This window comes from Berghia stephanieae, chromosome 1 (assembly GCF_034508935.2).
Source record: "Berghia stephanieae isolate SIO BIC M18660-M18661 chromosome 1, UCSD_Bste_1.3, whole genome shotgun sequence".
Classification (NCBI taxonomy): domain Eukaryota; kingdom Metazoa; phylum Mollusca; class Gastropoda; order Nudibranchia; family Aeolidiidae; genus Berghia; species Berghia stephanieae.
Genome location: NC_088360.1, coordinates 39,393,181 through 39,409,948, shown reverse-complemented (window position 1 = coordinate 39,409,948; position 16,768 = coordinate 39,393,181). Strand labels below are relative to the sequence as shown.

At 34.8% G+C, this 16,768-nt stretch overlaps 1 protein-coding gene and 1 non-coding gene across 2 annotated transcripts; one reads left to right on the top strand and one right to left on the bottom strand.

Moving 5' to 3' along the window:
* The first annotated feature begins 187 nt into the window (after positions 1–187).
* On the top strand, positions 188–306 carry LOC144963550 (5S ribosomal RNA). The gene has a single exon (XR_013643649.1). It is a non-coding gene; the product is annotated as a 5S ribosomal RNA (ribosomal RNA).
* Positions 307–10,692: 10,386 nt separating this feature from the next.
* Positions 10,693–12,075, bottom strand: LOC144974290 (protein kinase C beta type-like). Its single transcript, XM_078917170.1, has one exon. It carries the CDS (start codon positions 11,979–11,981, stop codon positions 10,839–10,841), a length of 1,143 nt encoding a protein of 380 aa, XP_078773296.1. The 5' UTR covers positions 11,982–12,075; the 3' UTR covers positions 10,693–10,838.
* Positions 12,076–16,768: the final 4,693 nt, after the last annotated feature.

Here is a 16,768-nt window from a genome sequence, read left to right as displayed (position 1 = left end):
TCCATCGCCATTTTGAATGTTGTCAGTCATGTGGAATGAAAAATAGTAGTAAATTCTCCAGTAACGACAAATTGTGCAACAGACAAATACAACACGCAATATTATACATTTCTAAACTATCTTCATCATCATATAAATTAGCAATAGTGTTTTAATATTATATTAAATTCTATTTTCGACATTTGTTGTCTACGACCATCCTACGTTGAAAATACCGGTTCTCGTCCGATCACCGAAGTCAAGCAACGTCAGGCGTGGTTAGTACTTATATGGGTGACCTCTTGGGAACCCCACGTGTTGTAGACATCTTTATTAATTATTTTTGTTTTCATTTATCTATTTTGCAATTTTATTACATTTTTTTTTCTTTTCTTTTATTTATTTATTTATTTTTTAGTTGTTATTGACATTTTGTTTTTTTTTAGTAGTACGTAGTAGTAGTAGACTAGTAGCAGTTGTAGAAATTAACCTTGTTTCTTTGTTCATATAATAATTCAACAAATGCAAGGGTTTTTCCGATGATAAAGAATTGAACAGTGGGGCAGTAAAAATGATGCAATTTGAGCTCTGAGTGAAACTCGAGTCATATCGCTGTTGTTGCTTCTCGATAAAAACTTTACAGTTACTACGTACTACTGAAAACCAGTAATGTAACAGAAATATTAATCTCGCCGTTGAGGGATTAAAGCATCTATTTAATTTTTCGAGTGAACGCTTTATTTTTTTGTTATATTCTCTTTCGTGATTCATTTTTGATTACGTTTGGAATAATAAAAATCTACTGGTATTGTGATTTCATTGTGAATGTGATTATTTGTGGTTGAAATATTTTTTATCTTTTCTAAGGTGAACACAAAAAAAAAAAAAAATATATATATATATATATATATATATATATATATATTATATATATATATATATATATATAATATATATATATATATATATATATATAATATATATATATTATATATATATATATATATATATATATATATATATATATATGTATATATATATATATATATATATATATATATATATATATTATATATATATATATATATGACCGAATCATCTTTGCCCCACCACTATAATTAAGCTAGAACCACCACTGATTACTTGATAACCTAAAACCAGTTCCCACTATATCATTTATTTTTCCTAGAAGGAACGTCTTGTGTGATTTTTATTATAATGCACACGTAATTATGGAATTGTGATAGTATTGAAAGGGCGCCTTGAGCTGTTTGTATATTATAATATACAGAATTATTTTGGATGAGTCGTAGTTTGTGAAGGAGATAATTTAGAATGTTTGTTGTTTTGTTTTTTTAAGGGAGCTTCAGTAATTTATTCTAGAAAATATTTAAAAAATGAAACAAGAGTTTTCAGACCAGTAGCCCACTTTTTAAAAACTTTTGATAATTGTGTAATTTCTAGCTTTTTATGTGAAATTTGGTAATCACAATGAAGTTTTGAATGGAGTTTTTGATTTTCTTTGGATTGCAGAAAACGACTTCAGTTATTTAGTTGTTTTTTTTTCTTCATTTAATTTCAATTTATTGATAGTCATCCAACTCTATGCAATTTTCCATGGAAGAGACTAACCCATTCACACCCGCCGTTTTAGATGACATGTAAAGCTTTGTGTGATATCAGTAAGCATCTGATAAATGATATGTTGTCTGATGACACCAGCAAGGGATTTGGGTACAAAGATTGTATAAAAGGGGTCAAGGACGGATCCTTGAGTCACACCAACATTCAGAAGATGGGACAAATGATGCCCATCAGCCATATTCCATTGCGAGCCCCCAGTCAAGTAATATAGAAATCAATATAATATAACAACACAGTTCCTGTTAATAGAAAGGCGTTCAAGGGGTCAAATGTTGCACGGAGGACAAGTAGGGCGAGAACAGAAACGTTACCATCGGCAGTTTGAATAGGCATGACTACAATATTTGTTTGTTGTTGTTTTTTTTTTCTATTGTTCTTTTATTAAAAGCTTTGGGAGCCTGGGAGACTGAGATCAAGTGGTTGTAGCTACCTGTTAATAGCTGACCCCGCGATTTTTTTTTCAAAAAATATTTCAAAATTTTGCAAAGAAAATGATGAATTTTGCAGAAGAAAATAAGTAAATTTTGCAAAGATTGTGCAGGTTTCTAAATATGTTGTTTCACACCGAACAACTAACCACATGCAACCCATGTTTTAAAATATCCCCGCGGAATTACGCAATTTCAAACTCAAAAATTATGGGACCAAAAAATGGCAAATTTTGCCAGAAATTATGCTGATTTGGAATTAAACTTAAAGTTGGGAAAACGAAATTACAATAAAAATCTTCATCACCGCGGGGAACGCAAATTTCGCAAAAATAAACAAACAAAAAAAAAAAGAATCAAAGAATTTGTCAAAAAATTGCAAAACGTGCAGATTTTGCGAGTGCAAAGCAAATCAGAAAATTTTTCCTAATTTTGACCCCGCAAGCTGTGCAAAAAACCACGGGGCCAGATATAGGATCAAAATACTCCAGTTGGGCGACAAGTCGTAAATATGTTGGGATTGGGTCAAGGTTACAGGTTTTAGGTGATGAATATTTTAGAATTGGAATGACCTCTTCCTATAAGCCACTCCCACCCCTCGTTCTGAAAAAAGTCCGCGAAATTAAAGGGAGGCAAGAGAAAATCAGCTGATCGTTAAAATAGTAACAGAAAAGTGGAGGTGCTCGGCAATGAATGCAAGAAAGACATTTAAAACGCCGTAAAAATGTTTAAAAATCACTTAATGTTATAATTACCATCCATAACAACCTGTCAAATTCACATATGTAAGATGTCAAGCCAAAATTAATAATAAAATAATAAAGAACACGATTGACCGGTGGTCCGTTGACTACACATGCATACGAGTACCAGAAATATTTTGTAAACAATGTAACACAATATAATGTGTAAGTTTCAAAGCAAATGCAACCACAAATAACATCAAAGAACAATGTGGGACTACTGTTTTAATTTCATAAAACCAAACGTATATTTTCTGCCCCCGATATTGAACGTGTAGTTAGTATGTATCGTACAAACAACATTCGTTTAGACAGGTAGTCGGGATTCTAGCGCCAGTTTTATTTGGGCAACCATGATTGGGATTTCACTCAATGCACTTATTATTATTAATTATTATTATTATTATTATTATTATTATTATTATTATTATTATTATTATTATTATTATTATTATTATTATTATTATTATTATTATTATTTATTATTATTATTATTATTATTATATATAATAATAATAATAATAATAATAATAATAATAATAATAATAATAATAATAATAATAATAATAATAATAATAATAATAACAATATTAATAATAATAATAATAATAATAATAATAATAATAATAATAATAATAATAATAATAATAATAATAATAATAATAAGCAGTTGAAAGGATATAGTCTTTGGTGTATAAGTGCATATGTACAATATTTCTTATAATAAATGCTTCAAAACAAAACAAAACTAAAAAAAATAAATAAAGAATAAATGAATAAAAATATCTATTTGGGCATTTACTTACATTAATAGTCTTGAAAATCACAATCACAATCCATGAAAATTAAATATCCCAAAATCCGAAGAAGACATGAATTTAATCCAAAATCCAACACAGGAATGTATTTTAATAGGAGACAGATATCCTATTAAAACCATAGCATTACTTGCAAACAACAATACCCCACTCTGTGTTTAACGGGCTTGTGGCCGTCACATTGTAAATTGTGGCCGCATTAGGGTAATCGGTGTCCTAAAGACTGACATACTGACATACAATCAATGAGAACTATAAAGAATCCATTCTAGAATTCAACTACAAACTGAAAAGCATGATAAATATCACTCTCTCAAATAATTTCCTTTGCTCAGGTTCACTCACACTCTCCTTTATTGCAAAACATTGATAAGTGAGATAAAGTTTGTATTTCAATTATAAACTTAATCACATAACCTAAATGATGGAGAATAAAAACAGCTAATTATAAAAATAATTCACAGATCAAATTATCTATTTGAACTCCGCATATTTAGCTTAATTACTCATTGACCATATATTTTTTTAAATGGCATTGTTTCATTTAAACAAGACCATGACGCTTATGCCTGGACCGGGTATTCACAAATTCTGCTTTTGTGTTCCACTTTTCGAATCGAATATATCTCTATCTTATCCGTTTATTTGCAAATTTTCTGCACTTTATAAATAAGACCATAACGCTTATGTCTGGACCGGTTGTTCGCAAATTCTGCCTTTGTGTTCCACTGTTCGATTAGAATTAATATCTATTTTTTCCGTTTATTTGCAAAGTTTCTGCACTTTATAAATAAGACCATAGCGCTTATGTCTGGACCGGGCATTCGCAAATTCTGCTTTTGTGTTCCACTTTTCGAATCGAATTAATATCTAGTCTATCCGTTTATTTGCAAAGTTTCTGCATTTTATTAATAAGACCATAACGCTTATGTCTGGACCGGGCATTCGCAAATTCTGCTTTTGTGTTCCACTTTTCGAATCGAATTAATCTCTATTTTATCCGTTTATTTGCAAAGTTTCTAGATTTTATAAATAAGACCATAACGCTTATGTCTGGACCGGTTGTTCGCAGATTCTGCCTTTGTGTTCCACTGTTCGATTAGAATTAATCTGTTTTTTCCGTTTATTTGCAAAGTTTCTGCACTTTATAAATAAGACCATAGCGCTTATGTCTGGACCGGCATTCGCAAATTCTGCTTTTGTGTTCCACTTTTCGAATCGAATTAATCTCTATTTTATCCGTCTATTTGCAAAGATTCTGTACTTTATAAATAGGACTATGACGCTTATGTCTGGACTGGGTATTCGCAAATTTTCCTTTTGTGTTCCACTTTTCGAATCGAAATAACATCTAGTCTATCCGTTTATTTGCAAAGTTTCTGCACTTTATAAATAAGACCATAACGCTTATGTCTGGACCGGGCATTCGCAGATTCTGCTTTTGTGTTCCACTTTTCGAATCGAATGAATCTCTATCTTATCCGTTTATTTGCAAAGTTTCTGCACTTTATAAATAAGACCATAGCGCTTATGTCTGGACCGGGCATTCGCAAATTCTGCTTTTGTGTTCCACTTTTCGAATCGAATTAATCTCTATTTTATCCGTCTATTTGCAAAGATTCTGTACTTTATAAATAGGACTATGACGCTTATGTCTGGACTGGGTATTCACAAATTTTCCTTTTGTGTTCCACTTTTCGAATCGAAATAACATCTAGTCTATCCGTTTATTTGCAAAGTTTCTGCACTTTATAAATAAGACCATAACGCTTATGTCTGGACCGGGCATTCGCAAATTCTGCTTTTGTGTTCCACTTTTCGAATCGAATGAATCTCTATCTTATCCGTTTATTTGCAAAGTTTCTGCACTTTATAAATAAGACCATAGCGCTTATGTCTGGACCGGGCATTCGCAAATTCTGCTTTTGTGTTCCACTTTTCGAATCGAATGAATCTCTATCTTATCTGTTTATTTGCAAAGTTTCTGCACTTTATAAATAAGACCATAACGCTTATGTCTGGACCGGGCATTCGCAAATTCTGCTTTTGTGTTCCACTTTTCGAATCGAATGAATCTCTATCTTGTCCGTTTATTTTCAAAGTTTCTAGATTTTATAAATAAGACCATAACACTTATGTCTGGACCGGGCATTCGCAAATTCTGCTTTTGTGTTCCACTTTTCGAATCGAATTAATCTCTATTTTATCCGTTTATTTGCAAAGATTCTGCACTTTATAAATAAGACCATGACGCTTATGTCTGGACCGGGTATTCGCAAATTCTCCTTTTGTGTTTCACTTTTCGAATCGAATTAATATCTAGTCTATCGGTTTATTTGCAAAGTTTCTGCATTTTATAAATAATAATAATTGTTCAAAATTTTACCTTACACCCGATATTACAAGTACAAGTGAGCCAGGTGAAGAAGATTGTCAAACAGTGTGACAGATGAAATAGGAAGAGAGAGAGAGGGAGGGAGAGAGAGAGAGAGAGAGAGAGAGAGAGAGAGAGAGTGAGAGAGAGAGAGAGGGCAAGAGAGAGAGAGAGAGGGTAAGAGAGAGAGAGAGAGAGATATTCGTTTTTTGTTCAAAATCTCTCTCTCTCTCTATCTCTCATTGCACAAGGTTGTGCTATTTACTACTATTTATCAAGAACAGCCAAGCTGGCAACCCAGTCTCTGTATAAACTAAGCAAGATGGCAACAGGGACCTCGCTCCTTATCCAATGCCGAAGCTTTAGTTTGAGTCAAACGGTTTTGTTAAAAAAACCCACCCAAAATAAGTTCGTGTCGTAAGTGATGGAAGTTGAAGTCGGCTTATTATAAAATCGTTTTTATGGTCTGTTTGGATTACCCTTTTTAAATAGAAAAAGTGAATATATCATAAACTTGAAGAATAGGCAAGCTAAATGAAATTTAAATTGACTGATTAAATGAGTACGCGAGGCTAAGTTGCGAACGACTACTGTGTTCCGACATTCCGATCCCAGTGTCATTCATGTTCACCGTACCGTGTTACTGTCTACACACTACACTGCATTGTTAGTGACTGGTCATGTCTTTTTTGTTTGTATGTTTTACGCAAGCTTAATAAAAATTAAATTGACTGATTAAATGAATACGTGAGGCAGAGTTGCGAACGACTCATGGGTTCCGACATTCCGATCCCAGTGTCAGTCATGTTCACCGTACTGTGTTACTGTCTACACACTACACGGCATTGTTAGTGACTGGTCATGCCTGTTTTGTTTGTATGTTTCTTTTAATATGGGTCAATTTACAAAGAATAATAATAGAAATGTTCAAAACAAAAACTAGATTCACTATTACGTGCCTGTAATGAAGTGCTTTCCACAAACCGTGAGCGAGAATGATGGTGGAGGTAATGGCAACCATGTGGGTTTGTTATTGTTTCCTACCTCCGTCAACCCGCGCATCCGGTTGCGCACCCACGCTGATTCTGACCTATATGATACTGAATATGCAGATCGATTCGGTTAGAATACGTAGATTGTATTTTTCTAAGTGCCTGTTCAACCGGTTGGCGCCAGTTTTCTCTATTTTTGAGGCAGAAAGAAAGGTTTGAGTAGGCAGATCTAACATTTACCGAGGACATGCGAACTTTTTTTTTTTTTTTATTAACTTATTTATTTATTTGGTTTGAATAGGCGTGACTACAACGTTTGTTTGTTTTTGTTTTTCTTCTTTTGTTCTTTTATTAAAAGCTTTGGGAACATGGGAGAATGGAGAGACCAATTGATTGCACCTGTTAATATAGGATCAAAATGCTCCAGTTGGGTGACAAGTTGGGATTGGGTCAAGGTTACAGGTTTTAGGTGATGAATATTTTAGAATTGGAATTACCTCTTCCTCGGTCGCTGGCATGGCAGAAACTCACTGATCGACTCTCATTGGTAAAACTTCCAAGAACATAATTCTAATCAAATCTAGTTTCGTAACCTTGCTCGAGGTCAATAGATTTATATGCTGTCGACTAATTCTTCTTTCCAAAGACAGTGTATCAACCGAAAACAAAATGACTGATGTAGTTCTTTCTTTAATTTACTTATTGAGATATTCTTTTTCAGATCTTTTAATTTTAATGCTAAACTTTATCTTCCTTTTCTCATTAAAATGCCAATGTCATTTCTTCTAAACGCGGTCACGTTCTAGTTTTGCCATCTTTATTTCAATCACCCACGGAGCAGATGAGTAGTCAGTGATGGTCCTTTTCTCAGGAGGAGCGTGGCTCATTCATTTATAATCCATTGTATTTATAAGTATAAGCGTTTACTTTTTGATCCTCATATTCAATTAAATAGAAACCAATGATGTTTGAACTATGATTTGCAATACTCGGGAGTCTATTTTGGATGGTCTTGGCACAAGGAACTCCATGCTCCACGGTAGAGGAGAGATGACTATTGCAGGCACTTGTCCCTTTATTATTACTATTATACTTACAACTCATGTTTGCATATTGTTGGAGACTTGGGAGTTCAAGATCAAAGTCTTGAAATCCATATGTGACCAACCGTGGAAATTAATCCCCCTCCACTACTTTACCGTTGGGTGGATAGAGTTATGAAATTATTGGACCTAACGCGAAATTCATCTCATTTTGTTTGTTTTGTTTATAGGGGTTTTACGGCGCTTGCGACACATTTCAGTCAGTTCAGCGCCAGTAAAAGGGAAGAAAATGGGATAGTAAAAAAATTATAGATTTACAATTAAAAGCACACAAGAAAAGTAAGACAAAGAGGAATTGTACAAATTGGGAACAGATGTAGATTCCAAAAGCATATTATTATCATTATCATTGTGCTTTGAGATCACCTATAGATACTTCGAAGATGACGTCACTAAAGGTCCTTGTTATTGCTTTTTGCCATCCGCGTTTATGAGTAATTCTCACTAAACTGTAGTAACCAGACTATAAACGACCATGGTTACACACAGTTGTGTGTGTTGGCCAGTTATACTTCCGGATGGCAATGTTGTGAACTTCTTAGCCTAATGCATGCTATCTATATCCAAGTCTCAACCAGACACATATATACGGGACACCACTAATAGGTACACAGTCACATGCTTTCATTTTACATTCAAAACAACAAATACAATAATACATAATAGAGAGATGATTTACAAGTGATCCTCGAGTGATCTCATTCCAAGACAAAGGACAAAAGGTAAGCTGGAAAACAGATATATAAGAGTAGATAAAGAAGACGTAGTAAGTGAACTCCCTGCTCACTATGAAAAGACTCGAAATATCCTTAGTACATGCCAGTCAAACACACAAATAAGTAGGCCCAATTAGTGAGTATTCCTCACAATATTTTGACACTCTGACAAAAGGAATTGCATCGCGACACGATGCATTTCTTCCAATCATCTGCGTTAGCGTGAGAGGCAAACAAGTAAGGTGGCTATGAGTATTCGGCTCATGGTCAGCGGTTGATTTCAGGGCCAAAATATAGATGTATGCGCTTTGCTAAGAAACTCACAACCTTGCCATCCGGAAGCATAATGGACCAACACACAAATGTGTAACCTTAAGCGTTTGGTTAATACAGTTTAGTGAGAATTACTTATAAACGAGGATGGAAAAACAATAACAAAGACCCGAGTGACGTCAACTTCGATCTATACTTTATTAAAAATGTTCGCGTCAAAAATAAAACAAACTTAAATGTTTATTCGACTAATTTTAATAAATTATACGACGACTGACGTAATTTTCAAAAGTGTATGCACTGAATGTTGATTGAAGAAGTGAAGGCTCATACTATAAGATTAAAGTTTAAAAGGCATTCATGCCAATAGCTTGACAGGCATAGCAACAAAAGGCCACAGAGGAACCATCATCAATTCACAAAATTTCAAACGCATGCGAATCCGATAACTCTACTAATTCGTGGGACAATAGATTCCCAATTACACAATAGAAAAGATTTTACTGTTAAGTAACACAGAGGCTAACATTGTCATTATCATCATTATATAATATTTTTATTTTAATAATATATATCTAGTTTAAAAAATCAAAATGATAGCAAAACAGCTAGGTTTGAAATAAGACCAAATCTTATTTCATCAAGTAATACGCTTCAACAGTCGCAACGTCACTCCCTCGTAATGACGCATGATAACTTAGTAACTGGCTCTTAACTATCGGAACAATGGCGGACGCCCTTATGAAATAATCATCTAACGAGCATAAAAGCGTATCCAGAGGAAAAAAAAACATTATAAATCTGATCATGTTTTGACTTTTACACATTCTGATCACAAGACATAATGAAAAGTTCTAGCCAGCATGAAGAATAAAAAGTAACTATTTTCTTTGTTTAGAACCACGATGGCCGCCGTTGCTGGGCGACGTGACATCAGACTATTGAATCCAATTGTCAATCACAAAATAAAAGATTAAATATTTATACTGAAGGACACTGAAGTAACACAGAAGATAACAGTTTCATTTTTATTATTAAAAACCATTTTCATTTCCAATTTTACACATTTATATTAACAATTTCTGAAATATAATAAAATATCCTAAAATATAAAATTTTTGATGGTCATATATATATATATATATAGTTTTAAAAATCAAATTGATAACAAGACAGTTATTGTAATATCTCTATAAAATAAGACCAAATCATAATCCAACAAGAAAATGTCGTTTAAAAGAATGAATAAAATAAAAGTTATAATAACGATAATGATGATGATAAAACTACTAACTACTATTACTATTACTACTATTATCATTTACTACCACAACTACTATTACTACTACTACTACTACTACTACTACTACTAATAATAATAATAATAATAATAATAATAATAATAATAACACCACTACTACTACTGCTACTTCTACCATTGCAATAATAATGGTGATGATGATGATGATATGATGATGATGATGATAATAATAATAATAATAATAATAATAATAATAATAATAATAATAATAATAATAATAATAATAATAATAATAATAATAATAATAATATTAATATTGTCTTGTTTCCATGACAACTATGGTTAATTTTTGTCTTGGCTAATAAAACATTGGAGGTTACATACTATATTATTATAGAGGAATTAAAAGATTCACGGATGAAGACCATGACTAACCCCGCTTTAGATGTTTTATGATAATTAAAAACCAACAAAAACCAACAATCCATTGAATATGGTACATTAAAATCAGAGATACTCTCGAGCTTTAAAGGGCGGATCAATGCCTACTGAGAGCTGTCGTACATCTTTCCAGTCAGTGTCCGCAAAAAAGGGATGCTTTTTTATGTCACTAGGACCTGCGGTGCCTACCCCAATTCGACGACGCGGGTCTCTATGCAAAAGTTGTTTGATGAAGGCCGCTGGTTCGGGAGACACACATGTTGGTATTTCAAGAGGAGATTCGGTGATCGCCTTTCCCAAATCTCCAAGAGTTCGGCCAGTAAAGGGAAGCTCTGATGTTAGCATTTGGTAAAGAATCACTCCAAAAGACCACCAGTCAGTAGTGGGCAATACATCAACGCCGAAAACAATCTCTGGAGATGCGTAAAACTGGTCACCACAGTTGCTGGTCAGCATATTGCACGCTTGGCCACAATCAAGATTTTGTTTGCACATTGTGTACGGAGTTAAAAGAATATGGCCGTTCGACTTCACGATCAGATAACACATACATAGACGTCGAAATATCTTCCCGTAACTGTGAATATATATTAAAACGTCTGCTAGCTCCATGGCGTAAAATTTCGCGCCATTCTCTGGTAGTTTTCCAACTTGTCGAAGACATTGACAAAACGACTTTTGCCCCTTCGAGTACTCGCAGACAAGGTGGTAATACATGATTTGGTAAGGAAGTCTAGATCGAAAACTGAGCAAAATTTTGCACAGAAAAGGAGACCGACTATTAGAATCCAAAGCACATGGCTCCCTTACCCTGATAGCATCAACATAATCCATGACCCTGGCATCCATTTTCGCCCATACTACAAAAAAATCAAGTTGTTTTTCTACAGAAGGTATTGTTGTAGTCGCATATCTAGTGAAACAACGTCGTTTGGAAAGATGCGCTTGTCCTCGTCTTCCCGAGCCAAGAAACTTGTGTTCAAAGAGGTACTCATTTGGATCGGCTGGATCATTATCTTCAGGCAGTTTGTTGTTAACATTCAATGGCGGAGGAAACGTTTTTAGGAATAGACCTCTGGTGAAAGTTGGGTATTCCTCTTGAGAATCAAACGATATATTGTCATCTTCTGCAGATTTCTTGTTTACACAATGCACCTTCTCGGGGGTAGGTTTCATTTGTTGACGAAATCTTGCTAGGGAGGAAGCCATGACTGGTCTCCAGTATTTTTCATATCATAGAAAATATTTTACCCCTTGGGATTTTAGCTGTGCATTCTTGCGCCCCAAAATTCACCGGGAAAATCAGATTATCAACAATGACGCGCATGGAAATAAAGTGTATACCTCTAAACTACGAAGGAATAGATTGCAGCTGAACAACATAGATAATAATAATAGACTCTTATAGAGCACACGGTATCTTCAGCAATGAGGCTCTTGGCGCTTTAAATGACATCAACCCAAAACAATATTTAAAGTACATAACATAAAAAAAAAGAAATGTTTTCAAGGATTTCTTGAAAACAGACAATGATTTTGATTCTCGGATGCTCTGTGGCATGGTGTTTCATACAGACTGACCAAAATGAGAAAAGGACCTTGTCCCCGCCTTTGTACGAATGCGGTGGTGTCATTGGAGGAACGCAAAGGTCAGGTTGTCGAATATTTCTTTAGTAGGAGTTCTGTGAAGTAGGGAGGGGCAGTGTTTTCCAGACGATAAACTAGGACAAATGCTTTGAATTTTACCCTTTTCTCAATAGGCAACCAGGTAATCTTCGAAGGAGAGGTGTGGCAGAGTTAAACCTCCGCCCTCGAAAGACCAATCTGGCAGCATTATTTTGGACCGTCTGCAACCGCTTGAGCTAATTTTCCGAGACACCAAACAACAAAGCATTACAGTAATCCAGCTTTGAAAATAAAAGAGAAACGACAAGTTTCCTGGTAACATTATCAGAAAGGAACTGTCGAATAGATCCGATTTTTTTTTCAAATGACACATCAATGATTGGATAATTGTCTTACTTTGATGGTCCACCGACAGTTCCGAATCTAAGAATGCCCCCAGATTTTTTACCTTGTCAACAGTATCTATTGACACCTCTCATACTTTTAATTTTTTTCTCGTTCCAAAATCTTCTGTTCCCCACATACATCACCTCCGTTTGGTCGTCATTCAACCTTAGTCTGTTCCTACCCATCCAATGCCTTACACCCAGTACACATTTTTCATATGTCCTAATGACATTTTGTAAGTTTTTAGTACAATCAATCCAAATAACTGGGTGTCATCAGCATATTGGTGGTAGTCTAGGACAGGCCCCTGATAACCTTTGAAAGTGGACGTATGTAGAGAACAAAAAGCACAGGTCCAAGAACTGACCCTTGATGATGATGTGGTAGTGGTGGTTGCAATAGTAGTGGTAGTGATGACGATTTGGTTGTGGTGGTTGTAGTAGTAGTAGTAGTGATGATGATGATGTGGTGGTGGTGGTTGTAGTAGTAGTGGTAGTGATGATGATGTGGTGGTGGTTGTAATAGTGATGGTAGTTGTGGTAGTGGTAGTGATGATGTGGTGGTGGTGGTGGTGGTTGTAGTACTGATGATGATGTGGTGGTGGTTGCAATAGTAGTGGTAGTGATGATGGTTGTAATACTAGTGGCTGTGATGAAGATTTGGTGGTTGGAGGGGGGAGGTATCCTTGGAAACAAATTGACGTCACCGGAATTTGACAGAAGTTGCCCAGAGCCCGGAATTTTTTCCGGTGAAACCGGAGTTTTGGCATCATTGAGTAATCTCATGCCAAGACAAAGACAGAAAGCATGTTGGAAAACAGATATAAGGGGATAGAAGACACAGTATGTACCCCCCTGCCCACTATGGGAGGTCAGGATCTCCACCCAGGTAAAAAGGAATAAAATGGGATAGTAAAAATATATATAGGCTAACAATTAAAAGCATTCTAGAAAAGTAAGGCAAAATGGAATGGTAGAAAAGAGAAAAGATGTAGATTCCAAAATACTATCATTGTGCAATTGTTTATGATCGGCCAAGAGTCTCATCCAGCCACATGCACAGGATCCCACTATCAGGAACAAACCTAAATGCTTACATTATACATTCAAAACAACAAATTAAAAAATATACTAACAGAGAGATAACAAGGGAAAAAAATAATATCCCAAAACTATAATTATACATTTGACTGTTTCCCTCCCAGCCAAGGACTCCGGCCAGGGTAAAACCAAGTAATCTCATTCCAAAAAAATAAAAAGACAAAAAGAAAGTTGGAAAACAGATAGGGATAGAAGACACAGTAAGTGACCTCCCTGCCAACTATGGGAGGTCAGGAGTCCCACCCACACTCCAGGATGAACCAAAAAAAAAAAAAAACAAACAAAAAAAACAAACAATTGGAGCTTTTTTTATATCGTCATCTCTAATTTTAAAAAAGAGCTTCATTGGCTTCCAATTTCTGGTATTGTGCTTTAAATGTCTTAACACATGTCAACCAACTTTTCTTAATTCAATGACAAATTGAAATTCTATACACCAACTCACTCCCTTCGCTCGTCATCCAATGGAAAACTGGTGGCTGCTCTAGTCAAGAGCTCTTCTTACACAAGCTATGTGGAGGACGCTCTTTTTCTAGAACCGTCCAAAACCTCTGGAACAAACTATTTATGGCATTGTCAACCGGAGGAAATGTTTAAAACGAGTATACAATGAAAATGTATTATCGTTATCATTGTTATCATTGTATAGCAAAATATCCACTCAACGTGCCCATGGTCAACAGTAACAATTTAAATACGTATACAAGACATGATGATGACTCTGAGGTTCTATGACAATTTTTTTCTTCTGTTGTTGTTAACGGTTTTACGACACTTATGACACACTGAGATCATATCAGCGCCAGTAAAAAGGAAGAAAACGAGATGCAAATAATCTAGATTTACAATTAAAAGTGTCCGAGAAAAAGAAAGTCAAAGGGGAAGGGACCAGAAGTAGATTCCAAGAGCACACCATCAGTATATCTAGTATGAGATCACATATATGTCTCATCCAGACACAAACGCTGATACCATTATTTTAAGAGGAATACACTCAAATGTTTAAAATTAGCAGTATTCAAAACAAAATATATAACAGAGAGGGAAAAAATATCATCTCCCAAAACTATAACAAAACATTGACTGTTTTACTCCCAGCCAAGGATTCTGGCCATGACCAGGACAAAACTCGGTAATCTCATTCCAAGACTAAGACAGCAAGTTGAAAACCATATAATGTAGAGGAGAGACGACCCAGTAAGTGCCTCCCTGCCCACTAAGAGAGTTGTTTTTATTTTGTTTTTTATTCCCAGCCAGTTAGGTACTCAATATACACCCGATTGCTGAGAAAGTGAATAAGAGCCTTTTCCAAAGATCCAACAATTCACCACCCCAGAACAGGACTCGAACCAGGGATCTAGTCTACTGGTCTGAGGGCAAGTGTAATACCACAAGACCACAAAGATACACTGATATATAAAAGATATAATATAGGAAATGCACAAGTCAGTTCCAGAAGCAATGTCCACTTTGAGATACTTAAACAAAATTTTAAAAACCAAAAACAACACGTCATATAAGTTACAGAAGAACAACATATTGAATTGTGTATTACATATAAAAAAACAACTATATTTTTATTTACATAAAAAAAACAACAAATCATTGTCATTTGCAACATTGAGAGAAGTTAATCCAACAATTGATTGTTCATCATATCATAACATAACATAACATATGGTATAGGGCAAAATAGGATAAAATCCCTTGAATTCCCTTAATATTAATAGTAATGCCATAAAGCTATTGATTAAAGATTACAATAATGATACACTGGTAAAGATAGTATTTCAACTTAAATGTACTCATGTAAATGTGGTGTACTAATATATATCTTTAACCGTGACATGCAAAGCACACAAACACACGCATATAGAAGATAACCATAATAATATAATCATATGTTATCTTGGCTGGAAAGCATAACATTGTATATATAATATATACATTAATATAGACAGTAAAAACAGGTTAAACCGGAATTCAAGGGACTTGGTATTATATTTCGGTTTAAGTATACCTCAAAAAGTTATTAAGATTTTCAAGGGATATCATTATACCACTGATACCATTCATCCCACTGCCACGTAACATACATCGCATCAAATTGTTCAACTTCCGTGATTGAAGAAGTATAGTCTGTGTAAGTATATGTGTGTGTGTGTGTGTGGGGGGGGGGGGGGGAGAAGAGGGTATTTGCTGCGTATATGTAAACACAAACAAGAGCGTAGAGGTAGTAGGTGCCAATGAGAGAAATAGTGTTATAACTTCAATGTCACCTTTATGGAGTTACAACATTACTGCCCTCAATCAGCATAATGTGTTCAAGTAAGAATGGACAGATGTGGGAATGGTTGGTAGGGGAAAGTTAGTGGTGGAGCAGAGAGAGATTACAGAATAAGAATAAGACAGTATGTATCCGTGCGGGGAAGGGGGGGGGGGGGGGGGGGGGGGGGCTAAGTGAATTGAATGGATACAAATACAAGAGAGAGAGGATTGTGTAATGATTGTAATGGGAATTTTGTTCGGTTATCTGCAGTTTATTTTCTAAGCTTATTTAGTTATTTTGTAATTTCTTTTCGGTCAAAAGATAGTTTGAGCAGAGTGGCTTTAGGTCTATTGATGCTTGGGTAACAGAAATAAAGGGAAAAAATGGCAACATTTTGATTTCCTTTCGATTTAGTGGTCTATTCGGTTTAGACATTTTTGGTTTAACCGGTTTTTACTCTATGTACAAGTTGCATTTGTCTGCGAAAACTGTTAACCCTTACCAATTACAGGAAAATCGTAACGTTTGTTACGATTATCAATTATGTTGTTTTGTTTTTAAGGGTTTTACGGCGCTTGCAACACATTTAGGTTATATCAGCGCCAGTAAAAAGG